This window comes from Tetrao urogallus (genome assembly GCF_951394365.1).
Source record: "Tetrao urogallus genome assembly, chromosome: 26".
Taxonomy (NCBI): domain Eukaryota; kingdom Metazoa; phylum Chordata; class Aves; order Galliformes; family Phasianidae; genus Tetrao; species Tetrao urogallus.
The window spans coordinates 665,164-685,394 of record NC_136839.1 but is presented as its reverse complement, the minus strand read 5'-3'; the positions used below and the strand labels follow the sequence as shown (position 1 = coordinate 685,394).

Here is a 20,231-nt window from a genome sequence, read left to right as displayed (position 1 = left end):
CTGCCTTAATTCATTCGATTGTGGGCACAAAACAGTAATCTTGGTGTGAAAATTACTGGCGTAGTTTGCTTGCATTGAATGTATGCTGTTCAGTGGTAGAAGGTCCTTAGAAGTTGAACTGGGCTGCAGTTCAGTTGAGATGAGTCAGAAAGTGCATTGCTGTGTGAGTAGGCAAAGCCATAAGGCTAATGGAACCACCTTGATTGCTCACTTTATTTTACATGTGAGATGCTGATGTCCATAGATAGAGCCGAGATCCAGCTTCCAGCACAGCTAGGTGCTCCTCAGCTCCAAGGCCTCCCGCGCGGCTGAAGGGAGAGCAGAGCAGAGCCCAGCAGTGTGCTCAGCACGCTGTGCCCTGCTGTTCCGCTGCTGGCTGCTCTGCCGCTGACAGGAAATCAGCTGCCTCTGTTCAGCACACAAAGAAACCCCAGCAGCTGTGTTTTGAGGAGTTCCTCCAGCTGCAGTAGATGTACTTCTGAGATGTGAAATGCTGAGATACAGTGGACAGTGAGTGGAGAAGCTGATTGCTGAGGGAGTTACTGGCGCTGCACGAAAGCAGACAGCAGGTGTGCAGCAGGACAAAGCACAGGTGTAGTTCCTCGGGGCACTGCTTTTAGTGTACTTCAGTGTATTAATAATGTATAGCTAGTCAGGCAGAACAGTTAACATGTATTGTTTGTTTTAGTGAAAAAGAACAGCTGTACGTACTGGTCTTCAATCTGGGGACAAGGAAATTGGTGGCAGACTGAGCTGTGGGGCACTGTGCTGCATCTTGGAAGCATCTTCAGGATTTGAGAACTGAGTGTGGGATTCTATGGGCCCAGTTGTGCTCAGTTAAGTTACAGTGCTGTCAGAAGTCTGCTGAGTGGTGCTGGAGCAAGGCAGAGTTCAGCTGCTCTGGAAATATGCATATTCCAAAGCAACATGAGCAGCGTTCAGGGCAGAGCTCCTTTTCATGAAGATGCAAAGCGTACATTCAGCTGTCTGAACTGTCGTTGGACCTTGAGCTTTGGGTGTAGCTGAAAAGCATAAGTGTCTGAAAAACATTTATGGCAGGGCCAGTCAAAGTACACTAGCCAGGTCAATTACCTGTTGCTATAGACACTCAGGGAGGGTCTGTTCTATCTGCTCTGAATAGGAGTCATTGCCATTATTAGGGCACGGCAAAGATAGTGCTACAATTACATCTTCTGGCCGTGTGTTTCACTGCCTGGGTCTCTTATAGTACTCTCTGATGACCTGTTTTTAGCAGACTCCGTGCTGTGTCAGGTTTTACGCAGATGTCTGAAGGTCTGTGTGTAGTCACAATAACTGTTGTAGCAACGCCAGCAAGTTGTTTGATTTCCTGTCACCTTTGTGATGGTCACTGAGCTATGAAGATAACCATACAAGGCTGTGATAACGTTGCGTGCCACGTCGCGCCTGTTAGTCACCAACCAGCCAGAGGTAACCAGGCACGGGAGTTCCAGGAAAAAAGACACACCCAGCTTTGGCTCTGGGTTTGAGCAGCCTGTAGCTGGAGCACCTCTTTCCCTTTGGCTGAATTAAAGGTTTAACTAAAAAGGTTTTTTTAGTTCAGGCTTTAGTGATGATCCGCTTTAATGGTGAAATCCAGCGCCTGTTTATTAGTCCCCGTGACTGCACGGTTGGGTTCAGTTCAGGTTTTGTGTCATAACAATTTGATTCCATAATGTCTTTTACAACGCAGTTGTGAAAAGGCTTCCGCTGTACGAAGTACATTCAAGGAAGAGGAGTTCTGTGCTCAGTATTTCAGCCGTGTTCCAGCCACGATCCATATTGCTGTGTTTGAAAAATACCCCCTTCTCTTCATAACCTCCCTGTGAGAAGACATGGCCTCGTTTGTGCCACACGTCTGGTTTAGAACCAAGAGAGCAGCAAGGTGAGCGTTCAGGCACTGTGCTGCTGTGCGGGTACAAGCCAACGGCAGCTTCTGAAAGCAGATTTTAATGAAAGAGTGAAAAAGGATACTTAGGACAGTTCTCCACCCTGAAAGCAAACAGTGTTTGCACCATTTGTTAATGCTGCACCCTAGAATGCAAACTGTAAACAGAGATATTTTGTGTTTTGCAAACTGTGATCCAGGCTCACTATGTTCGATCTGGGAAGCAGGATGTCCCAGGGCACAACAACCCTGCAGTCTGCAGGAAAAGCTCCTCCTTTGCACCTGGTGCTGGGACCCATTCCGTGTTGGTCTCTTTTATCTGAGAGCCACTAAATGGGAGCAGCTGGGCTGGGTTCACGCGAAGGCAGAAAGGACGGAGCTTTCTGGCTCTTGTCCCTGCTGACTGCTGTGAGAACAGAGGGTTTTTCTCGGAACAAGTGAGGGGTGCTTGTCTGAGCTACAAAAGCACTGCAACCAAATCAGAGGACAGATGAGGTCACTAATTGACTGCCTTCCTTAATCCCTGAACACCTGCAGTGCAAGATCTTACAGTGGCTGCCTCACCTACGTATTTTTTTCCTCATTTCCTTCTCCTTTTTACCTTTTGTCCAGTGAAAATGTTCAACTAGTCAAAACACTCCACCTTTTGTTTTCTGCAGTGAGTTTTTGATCGGAGGCAGATTTAACATGATGTTAAATTGGACAGTACTCGAGGAAGTGCTGCGGATTTGCAGTGGTGAGGAGGAGAGCGTGTTGGATGCATCCTTCCCCAGCCACTGACTGCAGAGTTGGGAGCTGCCTGTCCTGTCTTAGCCACTGTCAAGTAGAACCAAAGTCAGTGCCAAGGAAAACAGCTCCAGGCCACACAAATGACTCTTTTTTTCCCCCCCTTCCAAAGTATTGCAAATGTCAGCTTTAATGTAATCTAAGAGATCGCCAGTAGGAATTTTTCCCCTGTGGGAACCATGAGCAGCTGAGGGGCAGTGGAGGAGAAAATCAGCATGCTGCAGAATATTCTCCTTGGTGTGAGAGCAACCAATAGCAATGTTGGCTGAACGCCTGTGCGTGTGGAAATGAGGTTTGTAAGCAGCCATATGAAACAGCTTAAAGCTAGCACAAAGCTGGGACGGCTCAGTAGCCACGGGAAGATGTGACACAGAACAGTGGGGTCCCAGAATACCTGAGCTGGAAGGGCCCACGGGATCATGGACTGTGCAGGACCTCCTCCCAACGTGTCTGCATCGTTCAGCAAGCAAACACAATTTCCATGGCCCTGAGCAAATATATGCACACTGATAGCACGCTGTGACAGTTGGGTACAAGCACTGCACTGCACGCCATGACATTTATGTAGAATTTTTCCCTAGCTCTTACAAAACAGCAGCCCTTGGGGTGCTGGCAGTGCCCAGCACACAGTCCCAGCTCCAGTCGGCTCTCTGACCTTGGCACAGGGGAGGCACAGCTACGAGGGCAGCTGCTGTGCTGCCTCTCAGTCTCACCTTCACGCAGAAGTGTCGTGCAGATGGAGCTGTGTGTCACTAGGGGCCACCATAGGCCTTCTGAGAGGAGCTGCCCGTGCGAGTCTGTACTGCTTGCTGCAGCTGGCAGGTCGGCGCTGGAACCAGAGCGTGCTTCGTGACAGTTATGTAACAAAACTTCACGTATTACCTGCTTTTCTGTTCCCATATCCAGAAGAAAAATTTTTGGCATAATTCTTGTGGCCAGATGTGTAAAGCAGTATTTATCTTCACAGCCACAAGCTGCGGTTACAAGGAGTTCAGTGGTTGTGGCAGTGAGCTTGTTAAGCAACAGCTCTGAGTATTTTCTGTCTGCACCTCCTGTAATGACAGACGTGTTCATTATCCATTCAGCTGATGCCCCTTTCTTCATTGCTGCAGCTCAAGTACCTTGATCCTTAGAAGTAAACTCTGGACATTAAACATACATATGTTTTTTGTTATTTGTGTGCTTTGTTTGATTCTGTTGTGTTTTTGCATAGTAGCAGTGTAATTTCCAGTGGAACATATCACTCAGAAAATGGCTCAGTGGGAGCCTTGAAGCTGCTCTGTGGCAAGATTAATGAAGCGCTGCCACAGCTTCAACATTGCTTTGTGCCTCAGTAGGAAGGAAGGAACAGAAGTGGTGGTGATTTGCCAGCACTGATAACTTTCAGGTTCCCGTTTTGGGCCCGATTCTAACAGCACTGCACGCCGCCTCCTTTGCAGTTGCACTGCTAAGAGTTCCTTCCTGTTTGTTTGTTTCACGCCTCTGATGCTGCAGTTTCTGTTGGTGTGATCCAGGCACTGCAGCTCCCAGCTGGAGCTCGGACTTTTCTCTGAAGGTTTCACATTTTGTCCACAGAAGTCCTGCATGGTTTGTCAGCTTCTTGTCAGCTTGTTTCTTTCTTCTTCTTTCCCCTGTCTGCTTCAAATAATTATTCCTCTAAATTAATTATGTTTTCTCTAATTAAATTGTATTCCTCATTTTCACTGCATTCATTAGAGCTTAATGACAGCCTATCAAATTAAATCCCTTTGGCTCATCCTTAGGATGTTGTGAAGCAAAGAAGATTTACCCCTGAAGTCCAGATAGTTATTGAAAGTGTCTTTGCCACAGCCAATGTTGTGATTTTGTGCCTTCAAGCTTCTGCTGCATATTCAGACATTCAAGAGGCAATTTAACGTGTCTAGAAGCAGCAGCAGTGCTCCCATCCGCCATCAGGTCACGTCTGGTCCTTCGTCAGCTGTACTTTTCTATCATAAGGACTTTTCTATCATCAGGACAGTCCAGAACTCAAATGTGAGGAGCTGGTGGTTGTGTTCAAAGCGGTTCTCCTGGGAGCAGCTCCTTCCTGCCAACCCTTAGGTGTACGGCTCAAAAAGGTCATTTCAGTATAGCTCTACAAATACAAATGCCTTCAAAACACGGCTTGAAAAGAAACTGAATTACAGTGAGGCAGGGGTTCTGAGGAAGCAGCGTGCAGTAAAACAGGCCCAGATGCTTCCTGCTTTCTCAAAGCCAAACACATGGAGCCAGCAATTAAGATGCACTGCAGAATAGTTGGGGCAGTGGGGGGCAGGGGGTGCAGGCCTCTCAAGCATCATTCTTTATTTGCCTTCCCATCTATAGATTCTTCCCTCTTCTACATGATTCACACACAGGAGCAGGCATCTCCCAGCAGAACTGCAGAAACCTTTATAGGTCAGGGTGTGGGCATTGTGAAATGCTTTACTGGCTCTTCCACCTATTCTCTGTGCTTCGGTAATAGCATGCACACAGTGTTTTTAGCAGTGATGTAAATGCTAGATTTTGTTTTCTGCTCCTGCTGAAATAACGAGCTTAATTTTGCATCTGTATTAACGAGGCAGGTACAAAGCAAAAATTTTGCATTCAAGAGAAGTTTCTTGCTTGTAAATAAGCAAAAGAGCTGCCAATGTGTGGCCACATCACCAGAAAGAATGCGTGATTAATGGCACCAACCATTACTGCATTACCTCATCGCAGACCTCTTCCAGAGGATCAACAATTCACTTACCAAAGCTGTGTATTGTAATGCACCTTAATAAGTTCTAACATTTCTACAAGTGAAATGAGCTGTGACTCATACGCATTCTGGAGTGCATTCAAGTCTGTTATAAATACGTTGGAGGATTATTTAGTGCACGACTTCCTTAAATGGCAGGTGAAACTACGAGCGGGGATTTGAGAATGCTGGTGGTTTCAGCCTCCTTTTATAGCCTGAAAGTTCCTCAGTCTTGTCGGTTTGCAGTAGTGTTACATCACTCAGCCTTAGAAATGGCATTATGTCCTGCTGGGGTTTTTCTGCTATCCTCCTCCATCTGTGGGAAATAGAATGTCTTCATTTTGAGCCTGTTCCTTTTATGATCTTTCAAATCAGAAAAATGGCAGATTCCCTTGGGCCTGGGTCAGTCACTTCTTTGATACTGAATGAGCACCTCTGTATGCATTTAATGCGAATGTGGAATAAATCCCAGCTCGCGGCGTGTTCAAACAGCCGTACGATGAAATAACGCCACAATCTATAAAGCAGTACAGTATCACACTTGTGAAGATTTCCCTTCCTTCGAGACACTGATCTCAGTCTCAGGGAAAGCAGGACAAACCCCACCTCTTTTTTAGAGTTTCCCACATTCTACAAAATCAACAAAACTGCTGTCAGTGTTGCTCCCAGCAGTGATCTGTGCAGGGCTGCTGACACGAGTGCACGGACCATAGGTAGAAGTGGTGGATGCTGAGATCATGATTTGTTCCTGAGAGTAAAGAACAAGATTTCAGAAGTAGTAATGAATGACTGCAGACACAGGGTACCATAAGGCCAGTGGCACAGCATCGTGAGCTGTTCCAATGGAAGGAATCATCAGCGACACGTCGTGTTCTGAAGTCAGGAGAAATGCCTAGGAATAAGCTGTTTTTGCCATAGAATAACTGCTTTCATTTAGCAAACAGAGCACAGTGTAACTAATATGTATATGTTTAAGGACTAATTGGTTTAATTCAATTATTAAAAGCAGCCAGCATGGATATATTAGAGCCATGGACGTGTGATGACGTTGGTAAATGGAGCTGAGCGAGGTCAGGTGAGGAGCTGTGCTGGTCTGAGCACTGCGCCAGTGACAGCTGTGAGCAGCTCTGCTTTGCAGCTCTCAGTGCTGCTGCGCCGAGCTGAGCGCAGTGCAGGGACACCAGCAGAGCACCTGGGTGCTGCGTGGGGTGCTGGGCACAGCAAAGCCAGTGCAAAGGTGTGAAATAAGGATGGGCTCGTTCTCTATTGCTCGTTCTACAGCCATTCAGTTTTCTTTCTTCACAGTTTAGCGCAGTCAAAACCTAGAGCAAAACAGATCCTCTCCTTTGGTTTAGAAATTAGGGGCTGCTTAGAAGTTTTAATAGCAACCTGTATCACAAGAATGCCAGCATGCTTTGTGAATCTGGTAAATACGTACAGCTTGAAGTAACACAGGAAACTGTTCAGGAACACCCAGGCACATTTTGTCCAGCTGCTACAAACACCAGATCTGGCTTGTTGGATCTGGTAAGCCGTAAGGAAGGACGTTGTTAGTTAGCCAAGAGTTACCAGTCCTGTATTACAAGTTTTACCCAATTTAAAGAAACCATTAGGTAATCCATCCGATGCTTTTGGGATCTCTTTGTGCAACAAGGGTGGAGAGTTGGGGGAGGAGGGCAGGGGGGATCATGGACTGGTCCTGACTTGCTGGTAGGAACTCATGGTGTTGTAGAGGTGGACTTGGTTTATTTTAGATCTGTGTTGTCTTTGAAATTTTCTTTTGTGAGCCACGTTTCAAAGGAAAGCTGGTAATAGGAATCCTGCACGAAAATCCGTCACAAGGAGATATGAAGGAGTTCTGTGACAATTGCACTCATGAATATGAGGCTGCCCTGTATGCACTGTTTTATGTGTAGATGTTGACTTTGGAATGCAAATCCACGCAGACGCTCTCGGTGCTCCGCTTCGTCTCTCTTAGCTCTGCTTTCCGGGTTTCACTGTCTACTGCCCTAACAACACTGCTGTTTCTCATGCTTAGTTTTTAGAGCTGTGTATCTCTGGAAACTTTCATGCTGCTGCTGGGGTCTGAGCTGGGGCTGGGCTGATCTGAGGAAGGCGATGGAGCCTGGGTTTGGCTGAGCAGCGCAGGTCTCTGCCTTCCTGCACGCACACCTTGGTGTGCACTGCGCACAGCAGCCGTCGTGACTCCGGGATCCATCAGCCAAAACAGTGAGCATCAATAAGAAAGCAGATTGTGGAGTTTTGAAGTAAATGGGTCACCGAGAATGTATGGGAGCGTATGGGAAATTACTTGTAGTCTTGGAAGGAAAAGGTGTGAAGATAACTGAAGGAAATTTCTCTAAAACTGAAGAATAAATAAATGTTTTGAGGATGTAAAGTGTACTTTTCAACACTGCTGATAATGCTGCTTTAAACGGCAGCAACCAGAAGCTGTATAGAAGAAAATCTGACAGTTCTGCGTATCAACGTCATGTGTAACTTGCACCACCTCCTTTTGTATCTGCACCCTTCCAGCTTCGTGCTGCTCCATCAGTGCGGAGGCTCTGTGGTTCTTTCCATAGCACTGCCATTTCGGGCAGGGCATATTTAAGAATAAGCAAGATCAGAAATTCCAGTAACCAATACGAGTAAAGGAAAAGAGTTTATTGGCAGCAGTGAGGTATATGGTAAGAGACATGAGACAAGGAGAAGAAGTCAGAGATTATTCACTTTAAATTATAGTTAATTTGCAGAGCAGTAAATGAACCACAGATGGAGATTCGTGCCCCAGTGAGGCGTGCATAATGCATACATTACCAGCTCAGACAGTCATCTTGATTGAATAGTTTGGCTCCAGCATTTTGATGACTAAAAGCTCTTAAACAGCACCAGCTCTGCCCAGCTCTGCGTGGCTCTGCAATGTCAGGCTGCAGGTGGCTGCAGGGGTGTCACCCCGCGGGCCAGCGCACGGCTGGCAGTTGCAGAGCAGCCAGCAGAGGCAGCCCACAAGGAACAGAGGAGCTACAGAACGTTTTCCTTCACTCCTGCTGGTGGATCTGGTTGGTGGTGGAGGACATCAGCTGCCCATTCACGCCATCGTGCACAATCGCTTTGATCTCTCCATTGGTCAGTTCAGCATATTCTGGAAGAAAATGAAAGGTTAATTATACCAGACTTTGGGGAAACTTCATTTACAGTAATTTACCAGCTACCTCAACTGATTTATCTTTACGTGTTTTCCTTTAAGTCAATACTTATTATTGCTCTGTGTGAAATTTACTGACAGAGTCACCCTGGGCCTTGTCCAGGTCAGGGCAAATGAATAGCAAAGCTGCATTGCAGCCAATGCAAATGTGACTTCAGAGCAGATTCACCTGCATGTCCGTAGGTCATGCTCATACCAGAAGAGGAGTTTCCAGACATGCAGATTTTGTTTGCTCTCATGCTCTCAGACGGTTTTAGTCACCACATGGAGTCTTTATGCCTCCTCATCTGCCACGAAAGCTTTAGTCTCGAGCCCAGGCTTTGGCCGTGTCTCAAGGCAGGGCTGTCTGGGGAGCAGCTGTGAGAGGGCAGATGCAGCAGAATGTGCTGTGAAGTGCAGTCCTTCACAAGCCTGATGAATCACAGGAACTATTCTCAAATATGGCCTGCATGAGGAGCTAACTGCAGGGCAACCCTGCAGAGCTCTGTTGTGTAAGCTGAAAATGATTTGGAGTAGAGTTTGATAGGAAATGACAAAATTAGAGTCACTGCAGAGAACAAAATAAAGGACTTTTACCTTCATCTTTTGATTCACATGTTCTTGTTATCCTGTAAAGATGATGAAACAGAGACAAAATAATGAATATAGTGATTTTAAGAAGTTATTCTTCACCTTCTCACTGATTCTAAGACCTCCTGTAGAAGGTATGAGATGAGATGAGAAAAGCCCCGGTTTGGGCTGTGATAAATAACCTGGAGCCACCTGTCCTGCACTGCTTGCTGGGGACACTCACTGATAAAGATTACATCTTCCCTGTTCTGATTTGGCATAAATGAGACGAACTCTGTACGTAAGATGGGAGAGCAAAGGACAGAGAGGTGCAGCCATTTCTGAATGTAGATTCAGCCAAGACACAGATGGGGAAAGAGCAGTGCCTCAGCACAGGGACACGTGGGAGGTTCTGATTGCTGTATTTGTGGCTACACATGGCTGACCCCACATCTGCACTTGTCTCCACGCTTCTCCTTCACCCAAAATCTAAAAATCATTAAAAAATATATGTGTTGTTATATTAATTTAGATCATCCAAATGAACTGGATACATGTTTCTCTGCATACCAAGTGGCTCCAGCTTTGTATTACGATCCATCAGATTAAAATATCAACCCCTCTGTAGCATGGAACTGACAAGTCTGATTGAGTAAAGAAACCAACCAATAAAAGCTGAGCACTGGAACTCTTCTCATCGGTTCCAGCAGGGCAGCTTTCCTCACCTGTCCACGTTCCCCTCCAGCAGCAGGCGGTAAGTGGAGATTTCCTTCTCCAGGCGTGTTTTAATCCCCAGCAGAACCCTGTACTGGTTGTGCTGCTGCCTGATGTCATGGCGAAGCTGGCTGAGCTCTTCCTCACATTTGGAGATGATCTGCTGCATGTTTTGAAGTGCGACGGCGTAGTGATTGCGAGTGTCAGCCAAGGTGTCTTCCAGCATGTGTTTCTGACAGAACAGATCGTAACAATCCTGTGGTTATGATGGATGTAGTATATAGTACAGAAATGTCAGCAAATTTGGTCTCTGATCAAAGATTACAAAAGTTAGGCTGTGGTCATTTAAACACGTGCACTTGAATCGTTATTCATGTGAAGATAGCAGAATCATGACGTTACGTGTGCATCATGAATGGCAGAGAATGAGTAACTGAGCCCTGCCGTATTCCTTATGCTCAAAAACGGTGCTCCTGTGTTTTCTTTCTCTTCCCCCATTTTCTGTTTGTTTGTAAGGTGAGATATACATTTTTCACATCCTGCTGATGGTTGCGGAATCTATTTTGCATATTCTGACAAAGCATGGCCCAAATTTCAATTTCACTTTAATAACTGCAACAAAATTACACTCGGCATAATTTAAGCAGAGAATCGGTCCAAGACGGTTCCTAAGAATTTATGATGCAACAGTGGGCAGCCAGAGATGTCTGCCATAGATACCTTACTCAGCTGCGCCTGCAGCTCGATGTCCAGGGACTGTAAGGTCCGCGTGAGGTCCTTGATCTCGTTCTCGCTGCTCTGGATCTGCTCGGGATTCGGGGCTGCTGCCAGGGACACAGCTGTGCTCTGCGGAGCAAAGGCAGGAGAGAAGTTCAGTGGCTCTGGTCAGTCAGTGCAGCAATGGGGGTCTTGGAAATGAGCAGGAAAGAGCTGTTACCAGTTCTCTGTACCAGCTGTCAAGGCTTTGACGATTCTTTTCTATTATGGCTTCATAATCTTCCCTTATTTCTGCCAGAATCTTGGCCAGGTCTTCAGGAGGCGGCGCGTTCACTTTCACATTGACTTTGAAGTCCTGCGATGAGCGATTTGCTTCCATGTCCTATTGGTACAGGCATGGGAAACAAAGAGATTTGTTCATGAAAAGGGGAACAGTTTCCATACCTACACTTGTCTCTTCTTCAGTTCCATCCTCCCAGAATGCCCCAGATACTCCTTTCATCGTGGTGAGGTTAACTGGTAGCTCCAGTCCCCGACTGGGAGGTTTGTGTGGATAATGCTGTGACGTGACTTAAACCAGGGACTGAGACCTGCTGCCACGTGAGAGAAATCAATAGAAAACCGTGTCAGAAGGTCTTGTCAAATAAAGCTTCTGGGAGATGTCTGCACTGAAGCAGAAACATTTTTGGGTTACTTATCTGTTAAGAACACAAAACCTTTCATGAAAACCTAACAGTAATTTCATATTTCTTACCCGGTATGTTAATATTTATGGAACTATAACTAAGTTTACAGGATAGCAATATAAAAGTTCTGTGTAATTGTTAAAGGAGTAATTGGATTAAAACATATAATTACTCTGTAAACAACATAATTACAGGACAAGTGGAGCAGGTCTGGTAACATTCCTGTGCTGCAGCACAATCCTGTGTGCTTGGTACCATTTTCAGAAGCGCCCAGGCAAAGCAGCACTGCAGGCATGACATCACAGCCTCTAAATGCAGGTCAGCTGGACACAGCTCTGCTGGCTGCCTCGACTCCAAGAGCCCATCTGGTACGGCTGCTCAGTTGATGTCAGTTCATGCTGTGAGGGAACCAGCCGAGGAAAGCTGCACCTATGCTGTGTAACCCTCGTGTTTGTGCTCTGCTTTGTAGCAATCCACAGATACTGAGTAGGATGTTTGGCTCTGCATTAGCTAATAACTGAAAACAACATTAGCTCAAGCAAAATGAAAGCAGCATGTTGACGCACAGTGGTTTTATGTAAGGGGGAATAACAGATGTTATTGTGGTGTAGCTCTGAAAGAAGGCAGAGCAGCACTATTTTTTCTGACACGGATTATTATCTATTTAATTGTGCTTAGAATTTTGCAAGAATAAGCAGTCTTACTTGACTCCATTAACCACTGTGTTCAGTTTTGATCCTCTGAGAATTCAGCAGCTGCTTAGCTCAGGTCAGCCTGATGGAGCAGGAGGGAGAAGGTGACCTCGAGGGTCCCTTCCAACCTCAATCCCTGTGATTCTGTGATTCTGTGCAGTGCTATATGCAGAGTTGACGGGAAATTTGGTGATCAGTCAAACTGAACAGCAACCAGTGACGTTTCCTGAGTACAGCATCTGTCAGTGTGTATGTGTAAGGACTTGTGAGAACACTTGTGTCGGACATGGAGGTTGTTAGCTATGTATGGCGGGTGAGTAGGTGACTAGAAAAGAGCCTGGGAGAACACACAGCAGGCTGCTGTCCTTACTGAGGTGCCAGTGACTGGTAACCTTGTCCATAAGCTTCATGCTTCATCTGACTCTCATTGGCTTCTTCAAAACGCAGCTGGGTCCTGAATCATCAATCCCACTTATAGATTACAGATCTTACTCCGAGTTAATTACACGGTAGCACAGATCTGTGTGATAGCATAACTTTTTTTACCTCCTCATGGTCTTTCCTCCTGAGGATGTGTTCTTCTCTCAAGCCTTCAATTTCCATTTCCAGATCTGTTGTAATAATGGTCAGGCCATCGAGTTCCTTACGCAGGTTCTCAACATCGCACTGCACTCCCTGCCTCCGAGTCTTCTCTGCTTCATACCTTGGTCAGGAGAAAGAAGGCAAATCCCACTCACTGAGAACAGCTTCCAGCCTCTCATACAAGTGGTAGCAAAGAAACATTATTTGCAATCGTTGCTTTCCGTGTTTTTTTTTTAAATGGTCAATTTTCAGTCCATCAGAGAACAGGAAAGAACAGTTATTAACAGTTATTAACAGTTATTAACAGTTATTAACAGTTACTAACATCGCTCTCTGACCCCTCACAGTTTGACATCTTCAGCAAACCAAGGTCAGAAGGACTCTGCTGTATCTCCCCTTGCACACCTGGGGCACTTCTGCTCCTCCAGATCTGTCCCTTTCCTCCCCTTTGTGTGGGCTGTGCTGGTGTTTGTACACTCAGCCCTCAGACTCACTCAGTTCAATCCAGCCCCTCAATGGAGTTCATTTTCATGACACTACGGAATGATACAGAGGAGCAAGGCATGCAGTGTGCCCAGTCTTTGTTACAGCATTACCAAGAGCTGAGGTGTGTAAGTAGCTGATCATCATCTGTTAAAAGTCCAGATATCTGCATGATTCCCAAAAAGTCTGATTAACAGAAAGCTGAACTCCTTTCCTGTGCCAAGATCTGCCTGGAAGCTCTCAGTCCAAGCGTTTTGGCTTTTTAGATGGTCTGAGAACTCTTTCAGCAGTGTCCTGATCAAGCAAACTGCACTGAGAGCCTGGGAAGCATCGGCCCCATTGCTGTGATAGAAGTAAGAACACAAAGCAGAGGATGCTGAAGGACAGGGAGTCCAAAGCAGAGGATGCTGAAGGACAGGGAGTCCAAAGCAGAGGATGCTGAAGGACAGGTCTTTCTTGCAGAGCTGGGTGGGAGAGGTGATAACTGCAGGAAGTAGATTTGGGCTGGATTAGGGAAGTGTATGGTTCAGAGAAGAGGTAATTGGCGCTCTCAGATGACAGTGTAAATACCATTTGTCACCAGTATCAAGTGTCTGCTGTAAAACCTGCTCTTCAGGACCTGAACAAAGTATCATAAACAGGGTGACTCGGTTCAGCAATCTGAATGTCTTTCACCCTTTTTTAATCTTTTTTCTTAAACTACTTTTGTTCTGCACTGGTTCCATTTATCTGCTGTCAGCAGAAATCTCCCATCAAATCAATGTCCTGCTGGATTGTCAGGAGGAAATATCCAGCTTAATCCTCTGTCAAACTGAATAAGGAGACAAAAGAAGTTCTTACTTGAGCCTGAAGTCTTCGGACGCCATGTTAGCGTTGTCAATCTGCAGGAGGATGCTGGCGTTGGTGATCTTCCCATCCTCAATCTGCAAAACAGCAAAAACTGTGTGAGCTTCCTTGCAGGTGCCCTTGCTTGTATCAAACGTATGAACAGGAGAAGTCCCAGGGTCAGGAGAGCAAATGAACAGAAGTTTAGTTTCTTGATTCATTTACATATTTCCACAATTTTTGTCTATTATCTTCACTTTTTATTTGCTTCACTTTCCTGGAGCAGCGCTCCCTGTGTCTGTGTGTCTGGGCTGTGCAGACAGCCGTGCTGAGGTTAACACTGGCTTCATAATCCAGCCAATCATTCACTGTAATGTACTGACACCTCTAGCAGCCTGTGGTGATTAATTCATGTTTTGCTTTCGAATGTTGAAATTTGCCCCAAAATGTGAAGGAGAAAGTGTCACTCGTGTAGTGTGCTCATAAGGTAGCTTTGAGCGATTAATCCGAGTATGGAAAGTGCAGGATTGCACTCTAAATCTTTGGAAGTACTCCAGCACCTTGTACATAATTAGCAGCAGTAACTGCGGGGCATCAATTAGAGAAGGGTCCTTTTCTAACAAATAGGAAAGAGAAGTGTGGTTGCAGCTGCCTTCGCTCAGTGCTGCCGTACCAAAACCAGGCCCTGCAGCCACAGAGGAACATTCTCCGATCAGAGAGCTCCCAGCACTTGTGAGCAGCACTGCCCACCCCGTGAATCGCAGGGACTCCGGGAAGTGGGAAAACTGTCCTCACGTGTCGGAAATTTACCTTCTGCAGTGAAAATCCGAACACACAGGTGGAGTTTTAACTGATCTCGGGAACAGAACAGGCTGCGCATTCTTGAGCACTCAGCAGCACAGCGCAGGCACGGCCCTGGGACGGCACCAGGGGGACGGGAGAGGTCTGAGTCCCCAGTGTGTCAGTGCCTGGGACGCGCTGTCAGGGAAGGGGCGATTGTTGAACCCATCCTTACAGAAGGGTGCGCTTTGCTGCGGGAGGGAAAAGCCAAGAAGCCGTGAGAGCTGTGCTCGGGTTCTTTCACTTTGTGCCATTTCGTACAAATGCACCACAGCTACGCACACAGCTGCACTCCTGGCTGCCAAGGGAAGGGATCGTCCTGCTGTGCCCTGGTGGGGCAGCCGTCTGCAGGCACTGCAGTGGCAGAAGGACACACAGCTGTCGGAGGGCTGCAGTGAGGAAGGCAATGAGGGGCGGGCGGCTGACATCCCTGGTTTGCCAGCAAGGCTCTCTGCATTCGTTCCTCCGTGTGTCTTCTGGTCAGCAGTGCAGATCTTGCTCCCCCGTGTGCTCTGCAAACCAGTTTGGTTATTTGGCAGCACCAGATGCCTGGATACGAGCAAAGAATGACGCACAGGGGCTGCTGCGCTCCATATGGAGCGGGGCTGAGCGAGGCAGCCCGCTGCTCCACGTTTGTCCTCTCGTGTCTGTGGGCACGGGGTGGAGCGGTGCTGGGCCCCAGGTGGCTGTGCCTCCAAGTTCAGGTAGCCACTGCGTCATGGACTTTGTGGGTTATTGGATGGAAGGGTCCTAAATTATGTCTAAAAATCGTCTTAGGTGCTGAATTCATCTCACTATTTTAATTCATGGGTAATTAATTTAACGATGATTAATGATTAAATGTTAAATTTTCACTCACTTTGCTGGCACGATGGTAATTGCGATAATTGATGGCAAAAGTGAAAATCCTGTGTTAAACCACTGAACTGTCACTCGTAAATGATCCTTTACCAGCACTGCCTGCCCAGCACTGAGGCCATCGGGCTGACAGCACTCTGCAGTGCATTAGAAATAACGCTTTGGGTGCAGCGCGTTTGGAAGTGAGGGCTTTGCCACAGTCAGCACGGAGCTTTCAGCCACATCGTCTTTCTAAGCCTTTTCAATTTGTTAATTTCAAATCTATGTGAAAGCATTTCTATTCCTGATAATAAGTATTCATCTCTGGACCAGTGAAAAAGGAGCGCTCAGGTGACAGGTTTGGGGCCGATGACCTTCCTTTATCCTGAAAACTGAAACAGGCGATGGCAATCCTGGCAATCCTGGCTCTCTGACACGTTGCCTGTGGTCGGGGCGCCTCATCTTCTGCCTGCAGGCAACGCATAACAGCGAGCACAGCTTTGCCGAAGCCCTGAGCTCCATCCGCAGGGCTGTGGGGCTGCTGTGCTCCCAGGGCCTCTGGGAAAACATTTCTTGGGGTCGCGAGAATGCGAAGTGAGCAGAGTGCAGAGAGTGGGCAAAAGCAGCAGCATCGCAGTTGGAATAGCTCTGCTTTGTGCCCTGTGTGGCTGTGCAGTTAATTATGGTGATTAGTCACAGAGATGATTACAGCGCTAAGTACGTTCATTACGAATACAGATTAATATTATGGTTAAATTTGAAGACACGTGAGTTTGGGAGACTGAAAGAGTTACTGTTGAACATTAATATTAACAACTGGCAAGAACCAGAATTTCTTCTTTTAATTACAGTGAAAACATCCACAAGGAATTTGTCACTGCTATTTCCTTAATTACAATGAAGTATTTTTCCATCTGATTACATAAGCTCATTGGACCCAAAAGTCCTGTAGCTTCATTGTCTGCTGCCACAGGAATCAAAGAAATGAAAGGCAGCAGAACTACGTCTGAGGACGGCGCGCATGGAAGAAGGCACTCACTTCAGGCTGCCTGCTTTTTAATCTGCCTGCCTACATTGCAGTCAGAGGATCATGTTCTGCCAGACGTGGTTCTCAAACCACAGTTTCACGTACAGCACTGAGCACCTGGCAGCATTCGAGCACCTTTATGCTATCAGCCTGCACAGGGGCCCCTCGTTTCCCTTCCAGCCTTTCTTATTCCCCACTTTCCTCCTTGTGGAGGAAACGTTCATGCCCAGCTCCTGTAACCCCTTTCATCTGTATTTCTAGCATTTAAAATGTTATTCTTAATTTTCTTTAAAGGAAAGCCATCAGCATAAACGAGGAGCCAGATCCCTTAGAGGAGCGCAGACGGCATAGCTGCGTATAGCTCTGACTTACCTGTCTTTGCATGTCAGTGACGTTTTGCTCGTACTGGTTGAAGTCATGCCTCTTTCCATGGGATTTTGTCCTGTGCCACTCTAGGATGCAGCTTTCGAGCTGAGCGTTGGCTGCTTCTAAGGAGCGGACCTTGTCCAGGTAGGCAGCCAAACGGTCATTCAGGTTTTGCATGGTCTGTTTCTCATTCCCACCCAGGAAGATGCTTTCCCAGTGGCGCTCGCTGAAGCATCCCCAGGACGCCCCCCCTCCGGCGGCCAGACAGAGGGGGGAGAAAGAGGTGTGTGTGCCGCCGGCACCGTCTGCACTTGGAGGTCGGTGAGAAGTTCCTTGCTGGGCCAAACCACACCCCGCACTACCCCTGAGGGACCCAGAATAAAACTGGAAAGGGCCTTGGCTGCTACTCATGTTCGGCTCCGTTACGGATCTCACCCAATGTTTGACTCGCACTGAGCAGCTCCTTAGCCTTCCCCGAGCGGCTTTATGCCTTCTCCTGTGGGAGTTCCCTCCGCTGAATGACTACAGCAAGATTGTGTCATCATGAAACGTGCTTCCTCTTGGTCAATTCTGAAGCATTTATGAGCCTGCACACACTGTTGTTATTATTTGGAATCACAGCCGCATACCAGATTCCTTTTGCTTGTTTTCTTTTTTTTTTCTTCGCTTTTCATATTATAATTGCGAGGTGTGGCTAAAAGCAGTAGGTGTGGAACCGGATCGGCTCTGCTCGGACTGTTGACTAAACCCAGGAGCGAATGCAGAGTATTCTCGTGTTTGGAGGGGGAGATCGTCATCCGTCACAGGGCGCAGGGAGGCTGAGGGCAGGGGCTGCGCTGCCGGGCCGCTTTTCTGCTGCCGGAATTCTCAGCTTCCGAGCTGCGGCACTCAGCCCTGCAGCACCGCGTGTCCTGGGGCTGTCCTGATGCGCCCGACCTCGTCCCCCGGCTGCCGCTCAGCTGTTCCCTTCGCCGCCTGTTTCCCACCGACAAACACCAGAATTGCATCCTTTGCAATCTTTCCTACTCGTTGTATTCATGATTCGATGTGCGGTCATATTTCAATTTCTGCGGTCTTGTTGAAATATAAAGATAATAAAGTAGGAATTTAGCGCTGTTGCTATTGCGAATACTATAAATATATTATAGCTGTAGAAAATATTCCGAAGTTTGTTAAAATACTCCAAAAACTGAAGCTACCAATGGTGCAAATTGAGCCGGCAGCTGTGCAGAAATAGTCACTCTCGGAACTTCCAGGTCCCCTCCGAAGCTGCGTAAGTCAAAACCAGAACGGATCAGCGCAGCCCCTGCCCTCAGTTTGCTCTCCATTTATTCTCCAAAACTGCAATCAGTGCCGCCCCGTCCCGCACCCGGCGGCAGCGGCGGGCGCTGAGTTCGAGCGGCCGCAGTGCGGTGGAAGGGCGGCCGGAGAGCAGCGGGGGATCTGTGACCAACAGCGCTCCGCGTTCCGAAGGGTTCGGCTGGGGAGATGCTACGGAACTGTGCTGCCCTGGGAGAAGCCTGCGGAATCCTTTTTTTTTTTTTTCAGTGTTTGTTTAAATTGAAATTCGGCAGCACTGAAGAAGCGCCGCGCTTCGCCCGGCGCCGCGGGGCAGAGGAGCCGGGCTGGGCAGGGATCGGGCTCCGCCTCGTGGCTGCTTTGCGCCTCGGCTGCTGACGCTCCGCGTTCTTTCCTATTTCTCACACACTTGATGGCACTGCAGCTTGAGAGTAACGGGAGCTTGAAGCGCCGGGCAGAAATGGAGACAGCAAACTGCAATAAAACGTGACGGTAGGATGGAACCAGTGATGTCCTGCCGTTCGGTTCATCTCCACAAAGCTGAATTTCACACTGAGTTTTCTAGTGTGGCAGTTCAGCAAGATAATGTTCTGTGAAATACGATGTTGGAAAATAAGTTCAGACATAATCGGAGTCACGGAAAGGTGTGGGCTGGCAGTGCCCTGCAGCACGCCCGGCCCCTCCGTGCCACAGAGCTTCCCACGGCCGGCAGCAAAGCGAGGTGCCGGCACGCAGAAACGGCTCCTCTGAAACTGAGCTTTTTTAAATTGGAAAAGATCGCACGGTTTTCCTCACGCGCACACGTGAAGGATCCATGGAAAAGACAAAAATCTTCATTCAAAACCCGGCACAGTTCGGCAGCTGTCTTTTATGTCCCTGTTTTCAGCCAGCTGTGCGATCCGGGCGGTGCGGAACGGAAGCAATAAGGAAATGAGGGCCGCCGGCAGGTGGCGCCACGCGCTGAGCGCTGCGGGGCTCCCGGAGCGGCGCGCGGTGCCGCTGGGCGCTGTGCGGCCAATCGCCCCGTCGGGCACTGAGCGCCCTGACAGCAGCGATGTGGAGGTAAATAACGTGCGACAAAGTGTAAAGCAGAGCTGTGACATTGACACCGACTGAGGACGTGACCGTTGAATGCTCACTTTGATAAGATCCAAGTTGCCCACTTCTTGTCAAGTGCTGTTACTGCTGGGGCAAGGTGCTAGGGGAATAGGGCTGCTATGCCCTAGCCGTGTATCCTATCAGCAGCAATGAATGCCATTATATCGTCCAGTAGAATTTCATGGCTGCTGGCAGAGATGGACGTCCTTGAGAATTAATGTCATTTTTTCCCAAATTGTGAGGCTGTGTGCGTGCTCAGGGTGTGCTTTGGCTGTAAGAAACCTGACCGTATGGTAGGCAAAAACAACACTGATATTTCAGAAGTTGTGCATGTTGAGTTCAGAGCAAAGGGCTTAAGGGTGTTTTGCATTATCTTTTTCACATTAACTTCTGCTTCCTGGGAGAACCCAATGGCACTTTGTATCTGTCCATTTATCACTGCCTTTCTTAAGGCTGTTATGTCACTGTGATGCATGGAGGTACCTCCATGTCAGACCCCACGGCTGGGTTGCAGGGAGTGCTGTGTAAGGAGGGAAGGTGGCTGCGTGGATGGCAGTGCTGCACCGACTACAGAAAAACAACATCAGACTGAATGCATTTGCACAAGCAGGAGAGAAACTTTATTGTGTACAGTTTTTCATAAGGATGCTGTACAGAAAGAAGCAGAGGTCTCTGACCCATAGAGCCAAATGATGGCATAAAAAGGGAGAGCAAATTTAAGGAAAGACGTGAAGCTGGTGCACACTTTTTGGGTTACAATCTTGTGATCTAGCAAAAGTAACAGCACGTTTCTGTAAGCATTAGCCAGTGGTTGGACTGCCCTTCTTGAAGCTGGTCCAGCACAGGTGGTGTCGTAGCAAGAGAGGATTCAGTATTTCTTTA

At 47.6% G+C, this 20,231-nt stretch overlaps 1 protein-coding gene across 1 annotated transcript; it reads right to left on the bottom strand.

The window, feature by feature from the left end:
- Positions 1-8,467: 8,467 nt before the first annotated feature.
- On the bottom strand, positions 8,468-17,559 carry LOC306955743 (keratin, type I cytoskeletal 23-like; the record flags this gene model as incomplete). Its single annotated transcript, XM_079547103.1, has 8 exons — positions 16,959-17,559; positions 13,898-13,980; positions 12,539-12,695; positions 10,835-10,996; positions 10,618-10,743; positions 9,909-10,129; positions 9,211-9,242; positions 8,468-8,571 (listed from the first exon to the last, which is right to left on the bottom strand). Exons 1-8 carry the CDS (start codon positions 17,361-17,363, stop codon positions 8,468-8,470), a joined length of 1,290 nt encoding a protein of 429 aa, XP_079403229.1. The 5' UTR covers positions 17,364-17,559.
- Between the last annotated feature and the right edge of the window lie 2,672 nt (positions 17,560-20,231).